At 29.9% G+C, this 19,384-nt stretch overlaps 1 protein-coding gene across 2 annotated transcripts in view; it reads left to right on the top strand.

Annotated features, from left to right (window-relative positions):
* LOC117171815 overlaps nt 1-19,384 on the top strand; it is a 432,578-nt gene that overhangs the window by 293,171 nt on the left and 120,023 nt on the right. For both annotated transcript variants that reach the window (XM_033359445.1, XM_033359444.1), the window contains exon 4: nt 7,708-7,841. In XM_033359445.1, the coding sequence (XP_033215336.1) occupies nt 7,708-7,841 (134 nt within the window). The remainder of the gene's footprint in view (nt 1-7,707; nt 7,842-19,384) is intronic.

Below are 19,384 nucleotides of genomic sequence, written 5' to 3'. Positions count from 1 at the left end.
ATGTATCAGCCTTGGAGGAGATTATGTTGAGAAATAAAAAAAAAAAATTCTTAAAAACGTTTTTCTTGGTCAGGCCGGAAACTTATCAATCCACCCTCGTATGTATTATTTTAATGCTAAAATCCTGAAGAATGTTTGCAGTGAAATTTAAGAATGTGTGCCAATGTAAGAATAAAAACTGTTTCTGAAATACAGAATTTGGCTAATTATTGAGGAATCATCAAAAATTTGTTTATTATTTTTTATTGGCTTATTCCTTAAATCATTTTTCCATATTCATAATCTGTATCTAGAATTAGTGTCCCAAATCACTTGAAATCTTCAAAAATAGAATTCCAAAAAATTCTTTCTTCTCCAGTTGTTATTCTCATGTCTGGTTATAATTTAAATAAAAATTCTTTTAACAGTCTCATTATATCTATATTTTTCTGGAAATAGATGTGGATATTAAACTCATGTTGGTTTCTTGAAGGTAAGTTAAAGTGCGTAATTTGTTTTTCAACCCTCATAAGCATGTACTTGTCTACCTCATAGTCAAGCTCAATGTGCATGGTTCTTGTTATGTCATCAGTAAGAAAGAAGACAATTTTCCAACTTTCCTTAGGCGACAAGGTCGAAATTTTCTTAGAATCTTCGTATATACCACGTTAGCTTTTCTTGCATACTTATACCCTGATCTTTTACGAAGCCGCTGAAAAGTTATCTCGACAGTCTTGCTGCTCTCCATTCTTCCGGATTATCCACACTCGGATTTATTATCATCCCACATTGCTTGAAAGAATTCCAATTTTAAATTTCATTGCCAATTTAAAATTCCTGTTAAATAACAAAAGTAACGTTTAAAATTATTGAATTACCATTAATAACTTTTTTAAATATTTAATCTCATGATTTTGAAAATCAAAGCATGCAGGGGCTTACTCACCATGAAATCTTGGAAAATGTAAAATTATCAGGCATTAAATAACAACGTTTTTCATTTGCCAACCTAGGCTTACATTACTGGATTTAACTATCTTGTGGAAAAATCGTTTTTTTTTTTTTTTGGTTTAAGATTACTTTTTTTTTTAAAATGAAAATTCGACAATTCTATTATTGGTTCGAAATTGATCTTTTTCAGTTTAAAATTCAACTATTTAGTTGAAAATTCATTTATTTTGCTGGAAATTTGTCCTTTTTGTTAGAAAAACAATCTTCTTAGTTAAAAATTCGTATTTTTCTGGAAAATTAGACATTCCAGTTAAAAGTTTTTTTTCTCTCATGTCTGGAAAATATTTTATAGGTAAACTCAACTATTCTTGAAAATTGGTCTTTTCTGGTTTAATTGAACTACTCTAGTTAAAGGTTGACCATTTCAGTCAAAAATGAAAAATTTTGCCTGAAAAGCCATATTTTTACTAGAAAATTCATCTATTCGGTCGAAAATTCACGTACTTTGTGGATAATTTTCTTTTTTTGCTGAAAATTCTTTTTTTTTTTTGTTTATTGTAAATTAATTTTTTGTTAAAAGTAGAACTACACTACTATTTCATTTAAATTCTATGCATATATTTCTGTTGATTTTTTTTAGTTGAAAATTCAACTATTTGGTGCAAAATTCGTTCTTTCAGGCAGAAGATTAATCTTTTTGGTTTAAAATATATCTTTTTCCTTAAAAACTCAACGGTTTCTTTGAATTTTCTTTCTCTTTGGACTTAAATTTCATTTTTAGTTAAAAATTTCATTTTTAGTTAAAAATTCCATTTTTCTTGAAAATTATTCTTTTTAGGTTTCATCCAACTGTTTTTGATTAAAAATAAAAAATATTTTTGGTTGAATATTAATATTTTTTAGTTAAAAATTTAACCATTGGGTTGAAACATTTGGTTGAATCATTTGGTGACTAGTAAAAATATATTTAAAAATATCTTGTTATATAATTTTTCAAACCTTTACTTAGTAATATTAATTAAATCCATAGTAACTGGTACCATTAAGAAATAAATTATCCTTTAATAAAGTTACTTTCGAATATTAAGAAACAGTTATTTAATTTTACATGTAAGTAGTGCAATGTTTACACATTCAGATATTTATAAAAGATAAAAAAATATTATTTATTATTTACTGAGAAAGACTTTGTAATATTCTTGAAATATTATTCGAATAATCAGTTCCGAGTCCGGGATAAAATAAATTTTATTATAAAATTCTTCTCCCCCCGATTTTTTATTCATCCCGAAATTAGTTTCTTCATATATCCGTCGTCGAGGATCCCATATAGCTCTTTTATATTGATGTCTTGGTTATAGTCTACAGGAATCTTTTATACGACCTAGAAGTAACTTCCATGGCGGACGGAATATGAATTTCATATTTTACGATAATAGAGAGCGAGCCGTGATCGCAAGGCTGATGCCTTCACGGATATTTCGAAGGTAAACCAAGGCTTCTAAAAGTCTTTTCTTCAACATTATCGAACCAGTGGAAAACTCAATTCGTGTACATACGACCATCTGCTGGTTCCAAGTTCTTTATTTTGCAAATCCTTCTCAACTAACAGTTCTCCGTCTTTCAATAACAGAAGCGGTCCATTCAACTTATTATTTCAAATCATGCAAAAACTCTCTTCCTATTTGGGTTCCTTTGAAACCTTATTTTGAAAGTCACATCATTCTTCTTACTAAAAAGACCCTGAATTATTTTTTGTTATTGTTTTACTTTTTCCGATTGAAATTAATAATATTGCGCAATATACTCTACTGAGTACTCGCGCACTCTGGCCCTTACGAACCGAAAGTATTAACTCTCTCTTTTCCTGCTTGCTGGAAACTGCGTGGGCTAGCAGTTCTAAGAAAGCCGAGAACGAAAGGACAGAATCCAGGAGTTAAGTGTATTTCGAAAAAATGTCCGCTAATGCTACGATTCATGTACTTTTTTTAAAGTTAAATATAAATTTAATTTTTTTTAAATTTTCAACAAACAGTTGATACCTCAACCAAAGCAGACTAATTTTTTACAAAAAATATGAGCTTTCTACAGAACAGTTGAATAAAAACAAACTGAATTTACAACAGAAGAGTTGCATCCTCAACAAAAACATTAATTTTTAACCAAACAGTTAAATTGTTAACCGAAAAGATGAACTTTCTACAAAATTGTTAAATTTTCAACAAAATACCGTCAAGCCTGGATTTAATGTCAATTTTGACACTTAGCGTGACATTAAGTCCAGAGTCTCGGAACTATTTTGTCTCTCTTCTGTTTTTTCTCTTTCCTGTTTCTCTCTCTTTATTTTGCCATGCGGCGTCAATTCTCGGAAATATTAAATAAAGGATCACTAAATCCAGGTTTGACTGTAGTTAGATTTTTAAACAAAAAGATGAAGTTTTAACACAAAAAATTAATTTTCTACCAAAAAAGAAGAATCTTATTTAAATACATCCATTTTTCACTAAATAAATAGCAAATTTTTAACAAATTACACAAATTTTCAATTGCATGCATAGTGGGTGTGTTTAATGTTGATATGTTTTCTGATATTTGTAAAGTAAATATTTGTATGAATTAACTAAAAAATATAAATGTTTAAAGAAAAATAGTATAGTTTAATTTTCATTTAAGATTATTAATTTTTAATGAAAAATAAGACTTTTCTGCAAAACAGTTAAATTTTTTACCAAATAGTTGAATTTCCTTTTAAATTATTGAATTTTTAAGACAAAAAGACGATCTTTTTTCAAAGTGCTTGAAGTTTCAACCCGAGAATAAATGAAGTAGCAACCAAAATTAGTTAGATCTTATTATTGGGTACTCAGAATAGGGAAACGACTGTGAAGCCTGCAATAAATAAATAGCCATTTTAATAATTTATATTAAGAATAACAGTTTAAATTAGAGGAGAGTACCCAAATATGAGATACCAACTCTGTTTGGCGTGATTGACGGAATTCTATAGACTGAATTTAAATGTAGTATAGGTCACTTTAAAGGAAATTTAGTTTGCCATAAGGAGCTTGAATAAAAATTTTATTAACATTTTTTTTTATGCTAAAAATACAAAAAATGTAAAAAAGTGCTTTTTCCAAACTCGTCAAACTATTCTCATAATATGAGATACACCAGGAAATAGCTAATAAAATGCAATATGAAGTATTATTTTTAATAAAAAACTTTATCCTATGTTTCCGAAGTATAAATTCACTGCTATTTAGATATATTTATTTTTTGCAGTAGTCACAAACACTTTCGTAACCAGTTTCTCCCGCGCAGCCACAGTGTTATAAAAAACACAGGTTTCTCATATTATGAGAACCAGACCGTGCAACTACGCACTTACTACGCCTGACCTGTACAATGAAAAACTTCAACACTATCGATATTTTCCTACTTAGTTATTCAATATCCATCACTCCAGGCAAACTTTACTGCTAAATACATATTTAATGAATAATAAATAGGGTTTAAAGAATTCCCTTCCAAGAACTCGAACACAATCGCTTTCACAAAAAAACACCTATAATCTTTAGAAGCCCAATGAAAAATGGACTATACCACGAAATTACTCTTTCTTCAAGGGCTAGAAGTTAGTGATAGAACCAACAGAGTGGGTCTCTTAGTTTAGCTGACACCCCGCTATCTCATATTAAGAGAATATCTCATATTCAAGTACTCTCCTCTAATAATTAAGTTCATGCTTATACTTTTAAAATATTAAGTTAGCAGCCTATAAATATTTCTAAAAAAAAACAGGCTAAAATATTATTTCACCGATTTTTATTTCGGACTATAGGCTTTGAAATTTGTACTGCACTCAAGTTCAATACTTGAAAATGTTATGACACATTATGATAAAGTTGTTTATAACCAATTCTTATCGTCATTTTTTTAAAAAGTTTGAATGTCTAGAAAAGTTTTACAAAAATCACCTCTTACTCTTTTGTGATAGCTTACAGCATTTGCAATAAAAATAAAAATTTCACTGCAAAAAAAATGACTTATCCCTAATAAAAGTCATACATTGCTGTTTTGGTATTAGCAACAACTTTGTTTCATTATTCGAAAAAAATGAAAAATTTCACTTTTCCAGAGAATATTCTTTTCATATTTTCAAAATTCTGTGAAAAAGTAAATAAGATTTTCTGGATTTGAACGGCATCATTAAAATGGAATTAATGAAGTTTGAAATTCCTTTATTCCGTCGCTTTCTTTTTTTCATTCTCTTAGCTGCCGCCTGTCGCTACCTCCCTGTTTATTTCCTTTCTTCTTTCTTATTTTTCATTTGATCTTTTTTTCCTCAATTTTCCTTAAATTACATCATTAATTTATTTTCAATGTATTAATATAATTTATTAAAATTGTTTGTAAAAATATAAAAATAATGTACTCAGATATCCAGGAGCTGATGATAAGTTTTCCTGATTTGATAAAATTTTCAATAAATAGATCGAAATAAAAATATTTTTACACTCTCATCAGAAAAGTTTAGATTTTTGTCAAATTTGTATTTCTGTATGTCTCTATGTTTGTCTGTAAACACGATAGATTTTAAAAGAATTAATCTATTACATTGCCCTTTGGTATGCTTTTTGAGTGTCGGAAACGTACGGTCAAGTTCGTCAGCCTGCTATTTTGGATAAAAATTGAAAAAAAGAAGCATTTTCAAAAATTTTAGGACAATTTTTTTTTAAGATTGAAAAATTCGTCATACGGCTATTCTTATTAGTAAGAAACTCAAAACTCAGAACATTTATCCTCATGACTTTTTTTGATCAAAAGACAATTATCAGAGTTATAGCATTTTCAAAATTCAAAAGACAAAGTAAAATCAAATTTTTAAGCCAATTAACGCACGATAAGACAAATTCCTAGAAACGAAACAAGTTGCTTTTTAAAAGCCCTACAAGCATATTATATAAGTTTACTTTACTTTGTTTTTTAACTCGAAAATTCAAATTTTTATCGCATAAAAAATAATGAAAAGTCCAGAATTTTTTCGGTCAAACTATGCAAGATGGGTGAAAACATAAAAATACAACAATAATGCATGAAAAAGAGCTACAAATTTGTTATTATTACTTTTGATTGGACTCGTAGTTTTTGTTTTATTTGTTAAAAAACAACGTTAAAACTAAAAAAAAACTAAATTACTGCAAACTCCTATTAAAAACAAGAATCTGATGACCAAATTTGGACCAAAACGAATAAACGAAAACAACAACAATAGAATTTTTTATTTTTGTTTATTCGTTTTGGTCCAAATTTGGTCGTTGGATTCTTGTTTTTAACAAGAGTTTTCATCATGTGATTATTGGACGTTAAATAGGATTTTTAATTTAGATTTTAATCTAATTTAAATTTCTTGCATTTTAACTAAATTACTGGACAAAAGTCACAAACAAAGAAAAAAATAAGACAAAACTTGTTCGCCGAAGAAAGAGATACAAAGTTGTTCTTAAACGTTTTTGATGATACGGACATTTTATTTCAATTATGAAAAAAGCATAAAAAATTATAAAATCAATTTTTTAAGAAATAGAGTAGGATCCAAAAAATAATTAATAGGCAAAAGTTATTAACCCCTAAAAGATATATAAATTTGTTATCAATCATTTTTTGATGAAACGCGTAGTTTTTGTTTTAATCGTAAAAAATAAAATTAAAATGTTCGGATGAACTACACAAAGTAACAAAAAATATTAAGAAACAAAACCTGTGCCCCAAACAAGATCTAAAAATTTGTCTTTAATCACTTTTTGAGAGGACGTGCATATTTTGATTTAGTTGTAAAAAATAACATCAGAAATAAAAAAAAATTACGGGAAAACGACATAAGGTATGTATACAAAATTAATAGATAAAAGTCGTTTATCCAAAATTGATTGTAAAAACGGCGCAAGGTGCTATAAAATGTTTGTGAACACATTTTTTTATATGTAGTATGCGCACTTTTTCCAATTATAAAAACAATATAATACAAATACATAATTTTGATCCCATATCAATACATAATATACATTATAATAATATAAATTTATTGAAATGATACATTTTTAGGATAAATGAATAAAAATTGATACAAAATAAATTTAAAATATTGAAGTAATCATGAGAAATAAAATTTGCACTTCATTATGCAAAATCTGAATAATTAATAATTAATCCCAGGACAAAGTATAGGATTAAATGTAATATACATTTTATAGTGTTGAACATAATGTAGAAAAATTCGTATTTCGAACAAAATCAAGTGCAAAGCACAAGATAGGTGATGAGAATGCGCTTGTTAAATTGGAAGGTGCTTTAAAGAAAGAGAATTCACAACTCAAATATTATTTTATAATTAATTTATAATTAACTCAAATAATATTTTAATTGTAAGAATAGATTAAAGTAAGCCTTAAATGTATATTTTTGTGCATGAAGTGAACGAGATTAAAGTAATCATCATAATTCACGAGACAATAAATAATTTTAAAAAAAAGACGTATTTCAACGTTTCCTTACGATAAGAGTGTTATTTGTTAAATTTTGCAGCAGCCTGCAAAGCGCCGATACGTAAAATGTAGTAAAGCGAGCCATGAATTCCCCCAGGGATGAACTACTTCGAATGAAAATTGGATGAGGCCTTGGCTAAAGTGAAAAACGGTCTGATTATTACGTCGATTTAGAGTGTTGCTCTCAAGTTCCGTTGTGGTTTAAGAATCTCCGAAAATTATTATGTTTCAGCTCTACCCAAGGGTAAGCCTGTTATCGCATCGGAACGCGATCGTTACGACCCTGGGGATACCCTGAAAGCAAATTGCAGTTCGCCACCCTCCCAGCCGCCAACCAGCCTCTCTTTCAAGCTCAACAATCGACCGGTAAGTAAACACATGGCATTTAACAATACACCTGGGAATCATTTTCGCATTTTGATTGTGTGAATAATTAGTTCCGCCAGAAAAGTCAAATTCAATTTTACCTGATGCACTAATTTTCCTTTTGTACTCGTGTATATGTTTTCAATTATTATATGTGTGAATATCGGATTTCCAATTTGTGAGGTATATTATTATTGATATTTGCAAATGACAGCTTATTAATTAATACATTATTATACTAGCTTAACCTATATAGATATTGCGATCGGTATTTGAAAAGGCTCCACATAGTTTTCTCTACTTCTGATCGGACTCTGATAGGAAAAATAGTCAGGGCCAGACTATTTATGTAACCATTTTCTAGTTGAACTTTATCTAGAACTTCTAACGTGGCCCTAACGGAAGCCTTTCGCCGTCCTTCTAGACCAGTCCAGTTGTTCTACTGAGATTCTGACCACTTCTCTAATTGAAATAGGATGATCTTTAAATGGAATCATTGCCCGGGCGGCCGCTAGTCAGGCAAAATGTGAAAATCATAGAAAAAGTCAGGCGTTTAGAAGTATATTGCAAAAGTCAAGAAATTTCTATATAATGCACTGTAAGTAACTGCCAGGGATAATAAAATTGAAGTTCCTCAGTTTTAATCTTAAACTGTTGAAATCGTTTATAAAATAGTCTATGATAACAATTTTGAAAGATAATGATTCTGTCTTTGACTTTTTTCCAGTTTCTGTCTCCTGAGGATTATATTTGTGATTGAACATTTTGTTATTTTATTGAAAATTCAACATATTTTTATGAGTCAAACTTTTTGATTGAAAATTTAACTATTTTGTTAAAAATTAGTGTTTTTGGATGACGATTCCACTATTTTTGTAGATAATTAACTTTTTGTTGAACATCTAACTGAACTCTTTGTTCGTTAAAAATTTTAGTACTTTAAACAAATTGGTCTGTTTTAGTAGAAATTTTATCTTTTTCCATAGAAATAAAACTATTTGGTGGCAAATTATTCTCCTTTAGTTGAGGATACAAGTATTTTAATGAATATTCGACTTTACTGTTTGAATTTAACGGCTTAGAATTAAAAATTAAAATCTTTTTTTGATTATAATATGAACTATCTACGATTTTTATTTATTTTTTTGGCTTGAAAATTCCACAATTAAAAAAAAAGTCAACTATTCGGATACAAATAATGTTTTTTTGCGAAAATTGATTTTTTCCATTTAGAAATTAAACTTTGCTATAAAAAATTTTTCTTCCTTGCTCGAAAATTCAAGAATCTGATTGAAATTTTGTCTTCTTATGCCTGAAAAATCTTTTTTACTTGCTGATTCATAATTTCATCTAAAAATTTGCCTATCGTTAAAAGCTCGTTATTTTTTTTAATTCATTTTTTTTCACTAAAACGGTAACTATTCCAGTTCACGATTCAACATTAAAATTGCAAATGTATCACTTTGGTTAAAAGTTTAACTTTTGTTTAAATTGATGTTTTTAATAATAATTTTTTGTTTAAACTGAACATTTTATTATTTAAGTTTGAAGTTCGTCATTTTAGTTGAAAACATATTTCTTTGGTCGACTCTTTGGTTAAAAATTCATATTTTCAGATTGAAAAAGTAATTGATTAACAGAGAATTCTTTTTCTGTCTTGACTGGAATATTTTTGTCTGTTAAAATATTTTTTACTTCGTTGAAAATGCATCATTTTAGTTAAAAATGTATACCTTCGGTCAAAAGTTTGAATATATTATTAAAATTTTCTTTTCTTTTTACTGAAAATTTAACTTGACTATATTTGGTTGTAATTGATCTTTTTCGTGGAAAACTTTTTTATTTTTATTTATTTGAAAATTTATGTATTTTTTTGAAAATTCACACATTTGGTTGAAAATTTAAATATATTGTTGAGATTTCGTTTCTTTTGGACAATTTTCTTTTCACTAAAAATTGGACTCTTCTATATTTGATTGAAAATTTATATTTTTTGTTAAAAATTCAAATATTTGTTAAAAAATCCATCTATTTTCTTGCAAATTCGTGTTTTTGTTTAGAAAATTAATCTTCTTAATTGAAATTTTGTCTTTTTGATTTCAGAATTCATCTCTTATGATAGATGTTATTTTATATTTTTTAGATAAAAATAACTACTTTTATATTTTTTGCAGAGAATTTATGTTTTTGTTGAAAATTTAAAATTGACTCAAAAAATGGTTCTTTGGATTGAAAATTGAACTATTTTCTTGAAAATGGTTTGAAATACTTACTTAGAATTGCAAATTTGTAGTCAAGAATAATTTTTTTGAAAATTCAACTATTTTATGGAAAATATAAATTTTTTTGGTTGAAGTTTCATCTTTTTTTGTTTATAAATTCAAATATGTGGTTGAAAATTTATATTCTTAGGTAGAAAATTTAAGTACTAGTTTAAGAATCGAACAATATTGTTAATGTTGTATTATTTTGTTGAAAATTAAACTGTTTTGTTAAAAATTCGTCTATTTGGACAAACAATTTATCTTTGTGGGTAGAAAATTCAACAACTTGTTTCAACATTCGTCTATTTTGCTAGAAATCATCCTTTTGGATTGAAAATTCATCTTCAATGGTAGAATCAATCTTTTTTCGTTGAAATATACAATTGAGACATTTTGAAATTTTAATTTGTAATTGTTTTATTTTTTCTATAAAATATTCTATGTTAGATACGTTATAAGATTAAGATGCTGTTCTTAGAATATTAATAATCAAGAAACATGAAAAGTTTATCGGGGAAAATGAGGAGAATTTCAGGCAATTTTGAAAGTGAAATAATTCGGTCACCTTGATTACTGGAAAAATAATATACTTTATATAGAAATAGAAAAGTGGAATAAAGGAACAAAGGAATACAGATTTTTATCATTATGGAATAACATTTGCTCCCTTTTTTCCAACGACGCTGAATATTTCCTTTTCAGTAAATTTCTAAGCATGACCCCGTAAGTTAAAAGGCCAGGGACTTTTCTCATCCTGGTATTCAAAAGCTTAAAAATGACTGGCTTACGAGGTGGAAAGTTGAACGTTGAATTTCCTTATCACACTTCACCGTTGACCCACGAATGCTTATTTACTTTTTTACAACTCAGTTCGGATCCTCTGTGGAGCTTCACTTATTTATGACAAGACGAGCCTGAAACAAAATGAAACTAGCAAAATGAGACAACTGCACTTTTCTCCATTTCTTGCTCATTACTCTTCATTTCCTGATATTCAGATCCCATCTCATTACCCTTCCCACTCTGAAGGAAAACAGTAAAGCTGATGAGAGTGTTCTTCGTTAGTTTGCAACTTCATCCCCTTTGTAAGAGACCTTTTCGATTCGTTATGTCCAATTTCGTTTTTTATGGTTACAACTTCATCTCTCCGAGAATCCTATCAGGGGTATCGAATTTAATGTAATTTGGAAGGATTTTATTGAAGTTCCCAGGGTTTCAAATGATTTCAGTGTATTTCGTCGTATTTCATGCAATTTTAAGTGAAATTAATTTCTTTTGAATAAATTTTAATAAATCAATGCGCTATAATGGAATATAATTACAATTTGTTAATTTCATAAAATTCCACAGATTGCAAAAAAAATTTGAACATTTCAAGATATTCCATAGAATCTAAAGGAATTTAATTAATTTCAATAATATTGATTGGTTGCATGAAATTTCAAGGCGCTTAACGAAATTTGAAAATATTTGAGGGAATTTCACAGAAAGTCAAGAGATTTTGTAGAATTGGGTTTGTGAGATTTTAAATAATGTTAGTGAATTTCGAGGGATAAACCGGAATTTTAAATTACTTCTATTAATTCGAAAAATTTATCGAATATCATCGAATTTTAAGAAATCTTATTTTCCTAACATTCTACGGGAAAGACAACAAAATTTTACAGCATTCCAAAATATTTAATGGAATCTAAATGGACTTTATTCAAGTTGAATAAATTTAATGAAATCGCGCGGCATGTAAAAGAAATCTAAATAATTTCAATAAATTAGATCAATTTCATAGAATTTGAAAAAGTTTAATAAAATTTTAAAGAATGTGAGCAAACTTCGCAGACATTTAATCCCCAGGGTAGCAACTATAAAAATTTTACGTTCCGTATGGACAGGGGTTAGCCTAACCCGGCGACTTTGAGCAACTGGATATTGGGCTGTAATTCGTCAATTGAAACAATATTTTCCTTAGCTCAATCGGAAATTTACTCAGAAGATATAAGGCCCCCTGATATAGTTCTTCCTAGAATTGAAGCCGCGCCGAAAGTAGGAGTAAAAATAAAGCTGCGCGGGGTAGAGGCGGTCGCTCAGGTCTGGTCAAACAAAAGCGTTTTCTACGAAACGGCCCTCTATCTGTGTAATCCAACCCCAACCCCAAAACCGGCCCAATCTCAGAGTTTTTACTGTAATATTATCAAAATAAATTAAAAATAATGTAATTAAATATACCAGTATACTCTACTGCATAAAATTCTTTCAAAAAGACAATTTTTAATTTTCACAAAAAACGGATTTTGTCACGATCCGGGCGCACTAGGTATAAAACACCCGACTCTAATTTCTCCAAGCTTATAATTTTCATACAAAGCGCAGACTTCTTCCAATGTGGCACTACATTCAAAATTCGCTAGGGTCATGATAACCCAGTCCGCACCCTGAGGGTCAAGAGATTTTTTAGAATATAATTTGTGAGGGGACTTTAAATAATTTAAATGAGTTTCATTGAATTCCAAGGGATATACTGCAAATTTTAAATTAATTTCATTAGTTTAATAAATAAATTGAATTAATTCGATAAATCAATTTAGTTTTATGGAATTTTCATAAATTTATTAAAATGTTGCAGTTAAAAAATATTTTGAAGCATTCCCAGATGTTTCATGGAATCTCAGTTCATTTCATTCAAGTAAAATAGATTGAATTCAATTTTAAAGCATATCATTAAAATTCAAGCTATTTTAATCAGTTCGATAGGATTCATGGAATTTCAAAGAGTTTATTGAAATTTAAAGATTTTGAGAGGACTTTACAGAATTTCGAAAGATTTAAAATAATTTATTTATAAATTTGATCAAATTGAATTTTACGAAGTTTCATTGATTCAAAAAAAGATTCCATAAATTCTAAAAAATTATTTCGAAGCAATTAAAGATATTTTCAAGAATATAATGGAACTTCAATTAAGGTGAGTGAATTTAGTAGAATTAAAAACTATGTAATTGAAATGTACAGAATTTCAAATTAATTTAGAATATATTGCTGAAAAATTAAGAAACACTTGTTAGTGGTGAAATCACTTCTTAGTCCTAAATTTGTACTTTAAAATATTTTAACGAAGAAACTTTATTTTTGATCTAAATTAGCTTAATGGAACCTCTCAACAATGTTTAAAAATAAAATAAAATTTTTGCTAGTGATTTTAAACTAAAAGGAAAAACTTTAGCGTTTGCAAATTTAAAAAAACGCACAGTTTTGGGTTAAACTAATATTCTTAAAGGATTAAAAATGAAAGTTAATGTTTATTTAAACTATTGTGCTTCATCCTGTTTCCCTTATTTTCTTGTTTCTCCACTCAAGTGCGAACTAAATTAATAGATCCCAAAAAGAAAACCCAACTTTTGTTTTTAAGCTAATTATTTTTCGTTAAACACTGCTATTTTTTAGAATTAAACTTTCCTGGTTCCAAATTTAATTACTAAGCTAAAAATGTAATTAATTTGATGAAAATTAAACAGTCTGATTGTAATTTCTTTTCTGGAATGAAAAACGTTTCTTCTGCATTTTAATGGAGTTTTGAAAATTCATGTTTTCGTTTTAAAAATTAAGCTATGATTGAAATTTTATCTTCTTTAGTAGGATTCAACTGTTTCTTATTTGAAATTAAAATCTTTTTTTGTTGTAAATTTAACTGCTTTAGCAGAAATTGAATCTTGTTATGTTAAAAATGTTCAACTATTTGGTTGAAAAAGATTGTATTTTATTAAAATTTTAATTTTTTGGTAGAAAGGTAACCTTCTACGTTGACAACTCATTTTTTTAGTTAAAAACTGAACTATTTAGTTGAAACTTTATCTATTTTGTTGAAAGTGAAATATTTTAACTATAAATTTTATGAAGTTCACCTTCAGTGGATTTCAAATTATATCTTCTAGTTTGAATATCAATTTGAAAAACTAAACTATGTGAAGTTATTTTAAATAAAAAACAAGTTCAGATCGATGGAAAGTTTAACCGGTCAATCACACAGTACTAACCCTAACTTCCCTGTCTGATTAGAAATGTATTCGATCTTCAGAAAATTGAAATAACTGAATTAAATTTCAAAAAATGTCAAGGTATTTCATTTAATCTGCCAGAATGTTGACAAATTGTTATAAAAATTTAACGAAAAGTTCCGGAACTTCATGAAATTTCCAAAGTTTCGTAAAATTCAATTCTCGTGTTGGATTCCTCATTCCTTTTCCTCTAGGGGAAAAAGTAAAGCTGATCAGAGTGTTCTTCGCTAATTTGCCACTTCATCCCTTCAGTAGAAGACATTTCCGAGACCCTGCCTCCAATTGCATCTTTTAAGAGCTAATATGATTTCTCCTAGAACCCCATAAAGGGTGTCAAAGAGTCTTGTAGCCTCTTGAATACGAGTAAGAAGAGAGGTTTCGTTACGGCCTATCGAGGTCGTAATGTCTGCTATAAACTTCCCTCTGATGACGTATTCGCTTTTATATAGCTTTCGCAAGACCATATGCGTTGCCATTGACTGACGAGACTTGATGTATATGTATGTAGGGAGGATGGAAAAACAAGGAGGAAGCAAATACAAGAGCACTTGGGAGGCAAACATGAAGATTCCCTCATGGTCCCTGGTTTTCTATCGTCACCCCGTAGGCGGTATTTGCCTTATGTTTCGCTCGTTGCGGGTAAACACAGGGGTACGTTTTACGACAAAGATAGGTGTCGACGAGGTCCGTTATATTCGCACGTTATTCTCCTATTTACTTAGGGGCGTCTTCCATTTGGTGTAGCAGCCTCTTACAAAAGAAAGTGAATTTATATTAAATGGGACTTTAACAGCTCGCATTTGCGTCATTATGACCTTTTGCAATGGGGAAGAGTTTACGAGAGACTCATTATCGCAGTGATTTAACATTGACTTGGCAGAGGAAGCGCAAATCGCCATAAAGATTTCTAATCTCTTCCTACGACACTTTTATCGCTCCCTTCAATCGATTTGCGTTCCCTGGTGGCAATTTTAAAGCACGATACCGAAATGAGTTTAAATTTGGTACAAGTAGAGGAACAAATTCGTGAGATTTAAATTGAAGACCCTAAAAGAATTTGCAAAACTTAATATGAAGAAACAAAGTTTAAAGACTTTTTTTTAGCAGCGCCTTATAACCACGTCCAATTTTTAAGGCAAATACTGTTTTAAACACACACATATTCTTTGGCTGTTTCCATTTTCCACATAATTGTGAGCGCCTATTACTACCACACCCACTTTTTTGGTAACGCTCTTTAATGGTGATTTAGGTGTTGACTTGGAAGGGGAATGGTAAATTGTCATAAAGATTTCTAATCACTTCCTTCGACACTTTTATCGCTCCTTTCAATCGACTTGCATTCCCTGGTGGCAATTTTAATGCACGATACCGAAGTGAGTTTAAATTTGGTACAAGTAGAGGGACAAGGTCGTGAGATTTAAATTAAAGATCCTGAAAAAAATTTGCATCAAATTAATAGAAAAAAACAAAGCTGAAAGACTTCTTTCAGCAACGCATTTTAACCACGTCTATTTTTTTTAAGCAAATACCGTTTTAAACACACCATTTTCTCTTACTGCTTCCATTTTCCACATGTTTTTGTCAACGCCTATTACCAGCACGCTTACTTTTATGGTAATGGATTTTAATGTTGATTTAGGTGTTGACTTGTAAGGGGAAAGGCAAATTGTCATAAATATTTCTTATCACTTCCTAAAACACTTTTATCGCTCCTTTCAATCGATTTGCGTTCCCTGGTGACAATTTTAAAGGAAAGTACTGAAGTTGGTTTAAATTTGTTGCAAGATAGAGGACCAGATCCGTGAGGTTTAAATTGAAGGTCCTGATAGGATTTGCATTGAATAAATTGAAAAAAACAAAGTTTGACGACTTCTTTCAGCAATGAACTTTAACCGCGTCTATTTTTTTAATCAAATACATTTTAAACACACCCATTTTCTTTGGATGTTCCGATTTTTCACATAATTGCTAATGCCTATTACCACCACGCACTCTTTTTTGGTTACGCTCTTTTATGTTGATATAAGTGTTGATTTGGAAAAGGAAAGGTAAATTGTCGTAAATATTTCTAATATCTTCCGACGACACTTTTATCGCTTCTTTCAATCAATTTTCGTTCTCTGCTGGCAATTTTAAAGCAAAATACGGCATTGGGTTTAAATTTGGTACAAAATAGAGGACCAGATTCGTGAGATCTAAATTGAAGTTCCTGAAAGGATTTGCATTAATTGAATACAAGAGACAAAGTTTAAGACTTCTTTCAGCAACGCTCTTTAACCGCGTACACTTTTTAAGGTTAATACCTGTTGTAACACACCCATTTTTTTGTGGCTGCTCCGATTTTCCACATCATTTCTAGCGCCTACCCCCATGACGCCCCCGTTTTGGTTACGCTCTTTAATGTTTATTTAGGTGTTGACTTGGAAGAAGAAAGGCAAATTGTCATAAAGATTTCTAATCTCTTTCTACGACACTTTTATCGTTCCTTTCAATCGATTTGAATTACCTGGTGGCAATTTTGAAGCAAAATTGTGAACTGGTTTTACATTTGGCACATCATGCAGGACCAACTTGACGAGAGTGAAATTTCACATTCTAACAAAATTTGGATTAAACAAATATACGCTTAGAAAAAAAAACTTGACGAATTTCTTAGCAAGGCACCTTCACCTTGCTAATAATATCAGGCCAATTCTGTTTTAAATTTCTCTGACCACTCCCATTTTCCACAATGCCAACGCCCATTAGCGCCACGCCCATTTTTTGTTCACGCTCTGTATTGTGGACTTCATTATTCAATTGGATTAGAAGAAACTAAATTTGACAAAAATGGATATTTTCGCAATGCTCTTTTACCACGCCCACTATTTAAGATCATTATCGTATTTAGCACACCCTTTTTTCCGACCGTTTCTAATTTCTGTTTCATTGCCAACGCCTATTAGCACCATATCTACTGTTTGGATCACGTTCTTTATTTTTTATTTAGGTATTCAATTAATTGAACGTGCATACGAGTAGAAAACAGGAAACGACTGCTTTTCTAGAAATTCTCTTCAACCACGCCTATTTTGTAAGACCACTGCAAAATAGTAAACGGAGTTTAAATTTTGTACGAGGTAGATGAGAAAATTTACGAGAGTTTAATTAATCGTTCTAAATCGATTGAAACAGGTTTTATTACAAAATTAGAGTTTGAACATTTCCTGACCTTCCCTGACTTCTGCCTGACCCATTTTTTATTTTCCCTGCCCGCTCTAAATGTTTACTATAGTTATAGATTATAGAAACCACCTTATACCTAGGGGACCCATAAGGTTAATGCAATAAAATGTTGTTCCTTTTATTTTAAACATTTTTGGGCAATTAAGTCATACAGAATTTTTTAAAGCATCATCCGAAAAAATTCATAAGATATACGTAAAATACAGAAATGGTAAAGGAAATGGTTGTGTTAAATTTTCAATCAAAATGATGAATCCTCGATCTATAGAAAAAATTTCTTAATAAAAAAAAGTGAAATTAAACTAAAAAATACGAATATTAAAAAAAATAGATCGATCATTAACTAAATCAGACTAATTTTTAATGTCGAGGATCTAAAACAAAGTTTTGTGTTAGTTGTTTTTAAATATATTGCACAAAATAGCAAAGTATTATTTATTGTCTTCTTCAATGATCAAATATAGCCATTCGAAATTGAGCAGTTTTCAAAATTATTGACGAAGTCATAAAAAATGATCCGCTTATTAATAATTAATAATTTTTAAAAAATCCCGACGCATACTTTAGAAAAACATAGAAAATTGTTTATTTGACAACGGTTATTTTAATTTTCGTATTTTTAATTCGCCGAAATTATTCGTGAAAACAATTGTTTAAGAAAATAATAACCTATGATTTATAAATAATAAACATTAAATATGTGTAGATTTACAGAATATTTTGTAACACAAAATCAGCTATTGATCATTATTGACACATAGAAATATTTTATATGTAGTCTATATTTTGTATAGACTACATCCTTCAATCATTCCACAGAAAATTTATGGTTGCAGAATTCAAATAAAAGGCAATATAAAAAAGAAGATTTTTTATTTTATTTTTTACGGGAAAAATATAGTAAAAGCAGATGAACGTAAAAGCGAAAAAGTGTTGACATAAAAAGGGGCTTTTATAGTGATGAAGATTGGTTTCAAAAAATCTGAAAGTACCATTTTCCCTATAATGTCCAGCGTCGCGGTAAAGTTCAGAACCACATTTTTCATGAGCTAAGTTATATCCAAATGGTGAATTATTTCACGCCAGTTATTCGGTTGTCGCGTGCGTACATCTAGCAAAAAACGGATAAGGTCACAGCTGCGTCGCAAAGGGAGGCATAAAAACCTTATTGGCTCGTAACTGGTGTTGGCCCCTGGGGGAAAAAAATCGTCACGTCTTCCATCATATCCTCAGATATCTGGCAAATACGACATGACCCGAAGAATCTCTCTTTTTCTTACCTCCATCATACTTGATTCCATTCATTCAGATCCGTCACTCATTTCACTTCTGTAGAGTAATTACTTTATGAGACATGTGTGAAACTTATGTACATATTGGCACTTAAGCAAATAAATTGATAATTGATGTGAACAAAATTAAAGAAAAACACAAAGATAATGAGGACAAAGATAATGAGGTTTAGAAAAGGAGGAGGAAGAAAGAAAGAATGGACAGGGAGATGGAAAGGAATAAAGTTAGAAGAAGTCAAAGAGTATAAATATTTGGGATATATCTTGCAGACGAATGGAGATCATACAGCTCATGTAAGAGAAAGGATAAAAAAAGCAGCAGGGGTAATGAAACAGATATGGGGAATAGGAAAACGGAGGTTCAAAAAAAAATTGGAGAAGAAGAATGTGGTTATTTGATACGCTGGTATGGCCGGTTTTAGATTATGGAGCAGAGATATGGGGATGGAAAGAAAGGAAAGATATTAAGAGTTTACAAGAAAAGTATATAAGGTGGACACTAGGGGCAGACTGGAGGACGCCAGGATATATGGTGAGAGAAGAAGCGCATAGGGATAAGTTAAGTATTAGAGCAGGTAAGAGGGCATGGAAACTTGAGACAAAGCTGTGGGAGGGAAAGAGAGGGGAGTTGGCGAGAAAGTGTTTGATGGAGGTAGAAGAGAGGAGAGGGAGGGCGATCGAATTAACGAGGTGGGAAGAAGAAAGGAGGG

Source organism: Belonocnema kinseyi, chromosome 4, assembly GCF_010883055.1.
Source record: "Belonocnema kinseyi isolate 2016_QV_RU_SX_M_011 chromosome 4, B_treatae_v1, whole genome shotgun sequence".
Lineage (NCBI taxonomy): Eukaryota > Metazoa > Arthropoda > Insecta > Hymenoptera > Cynipidae > Belonocnema > Belonocnema kinseyi.
The sequence above is the reverse complement of the archived record's forward strand: the minus strand, read 5'-3'. Positions and strand labels throughout refer to the sequence as shown.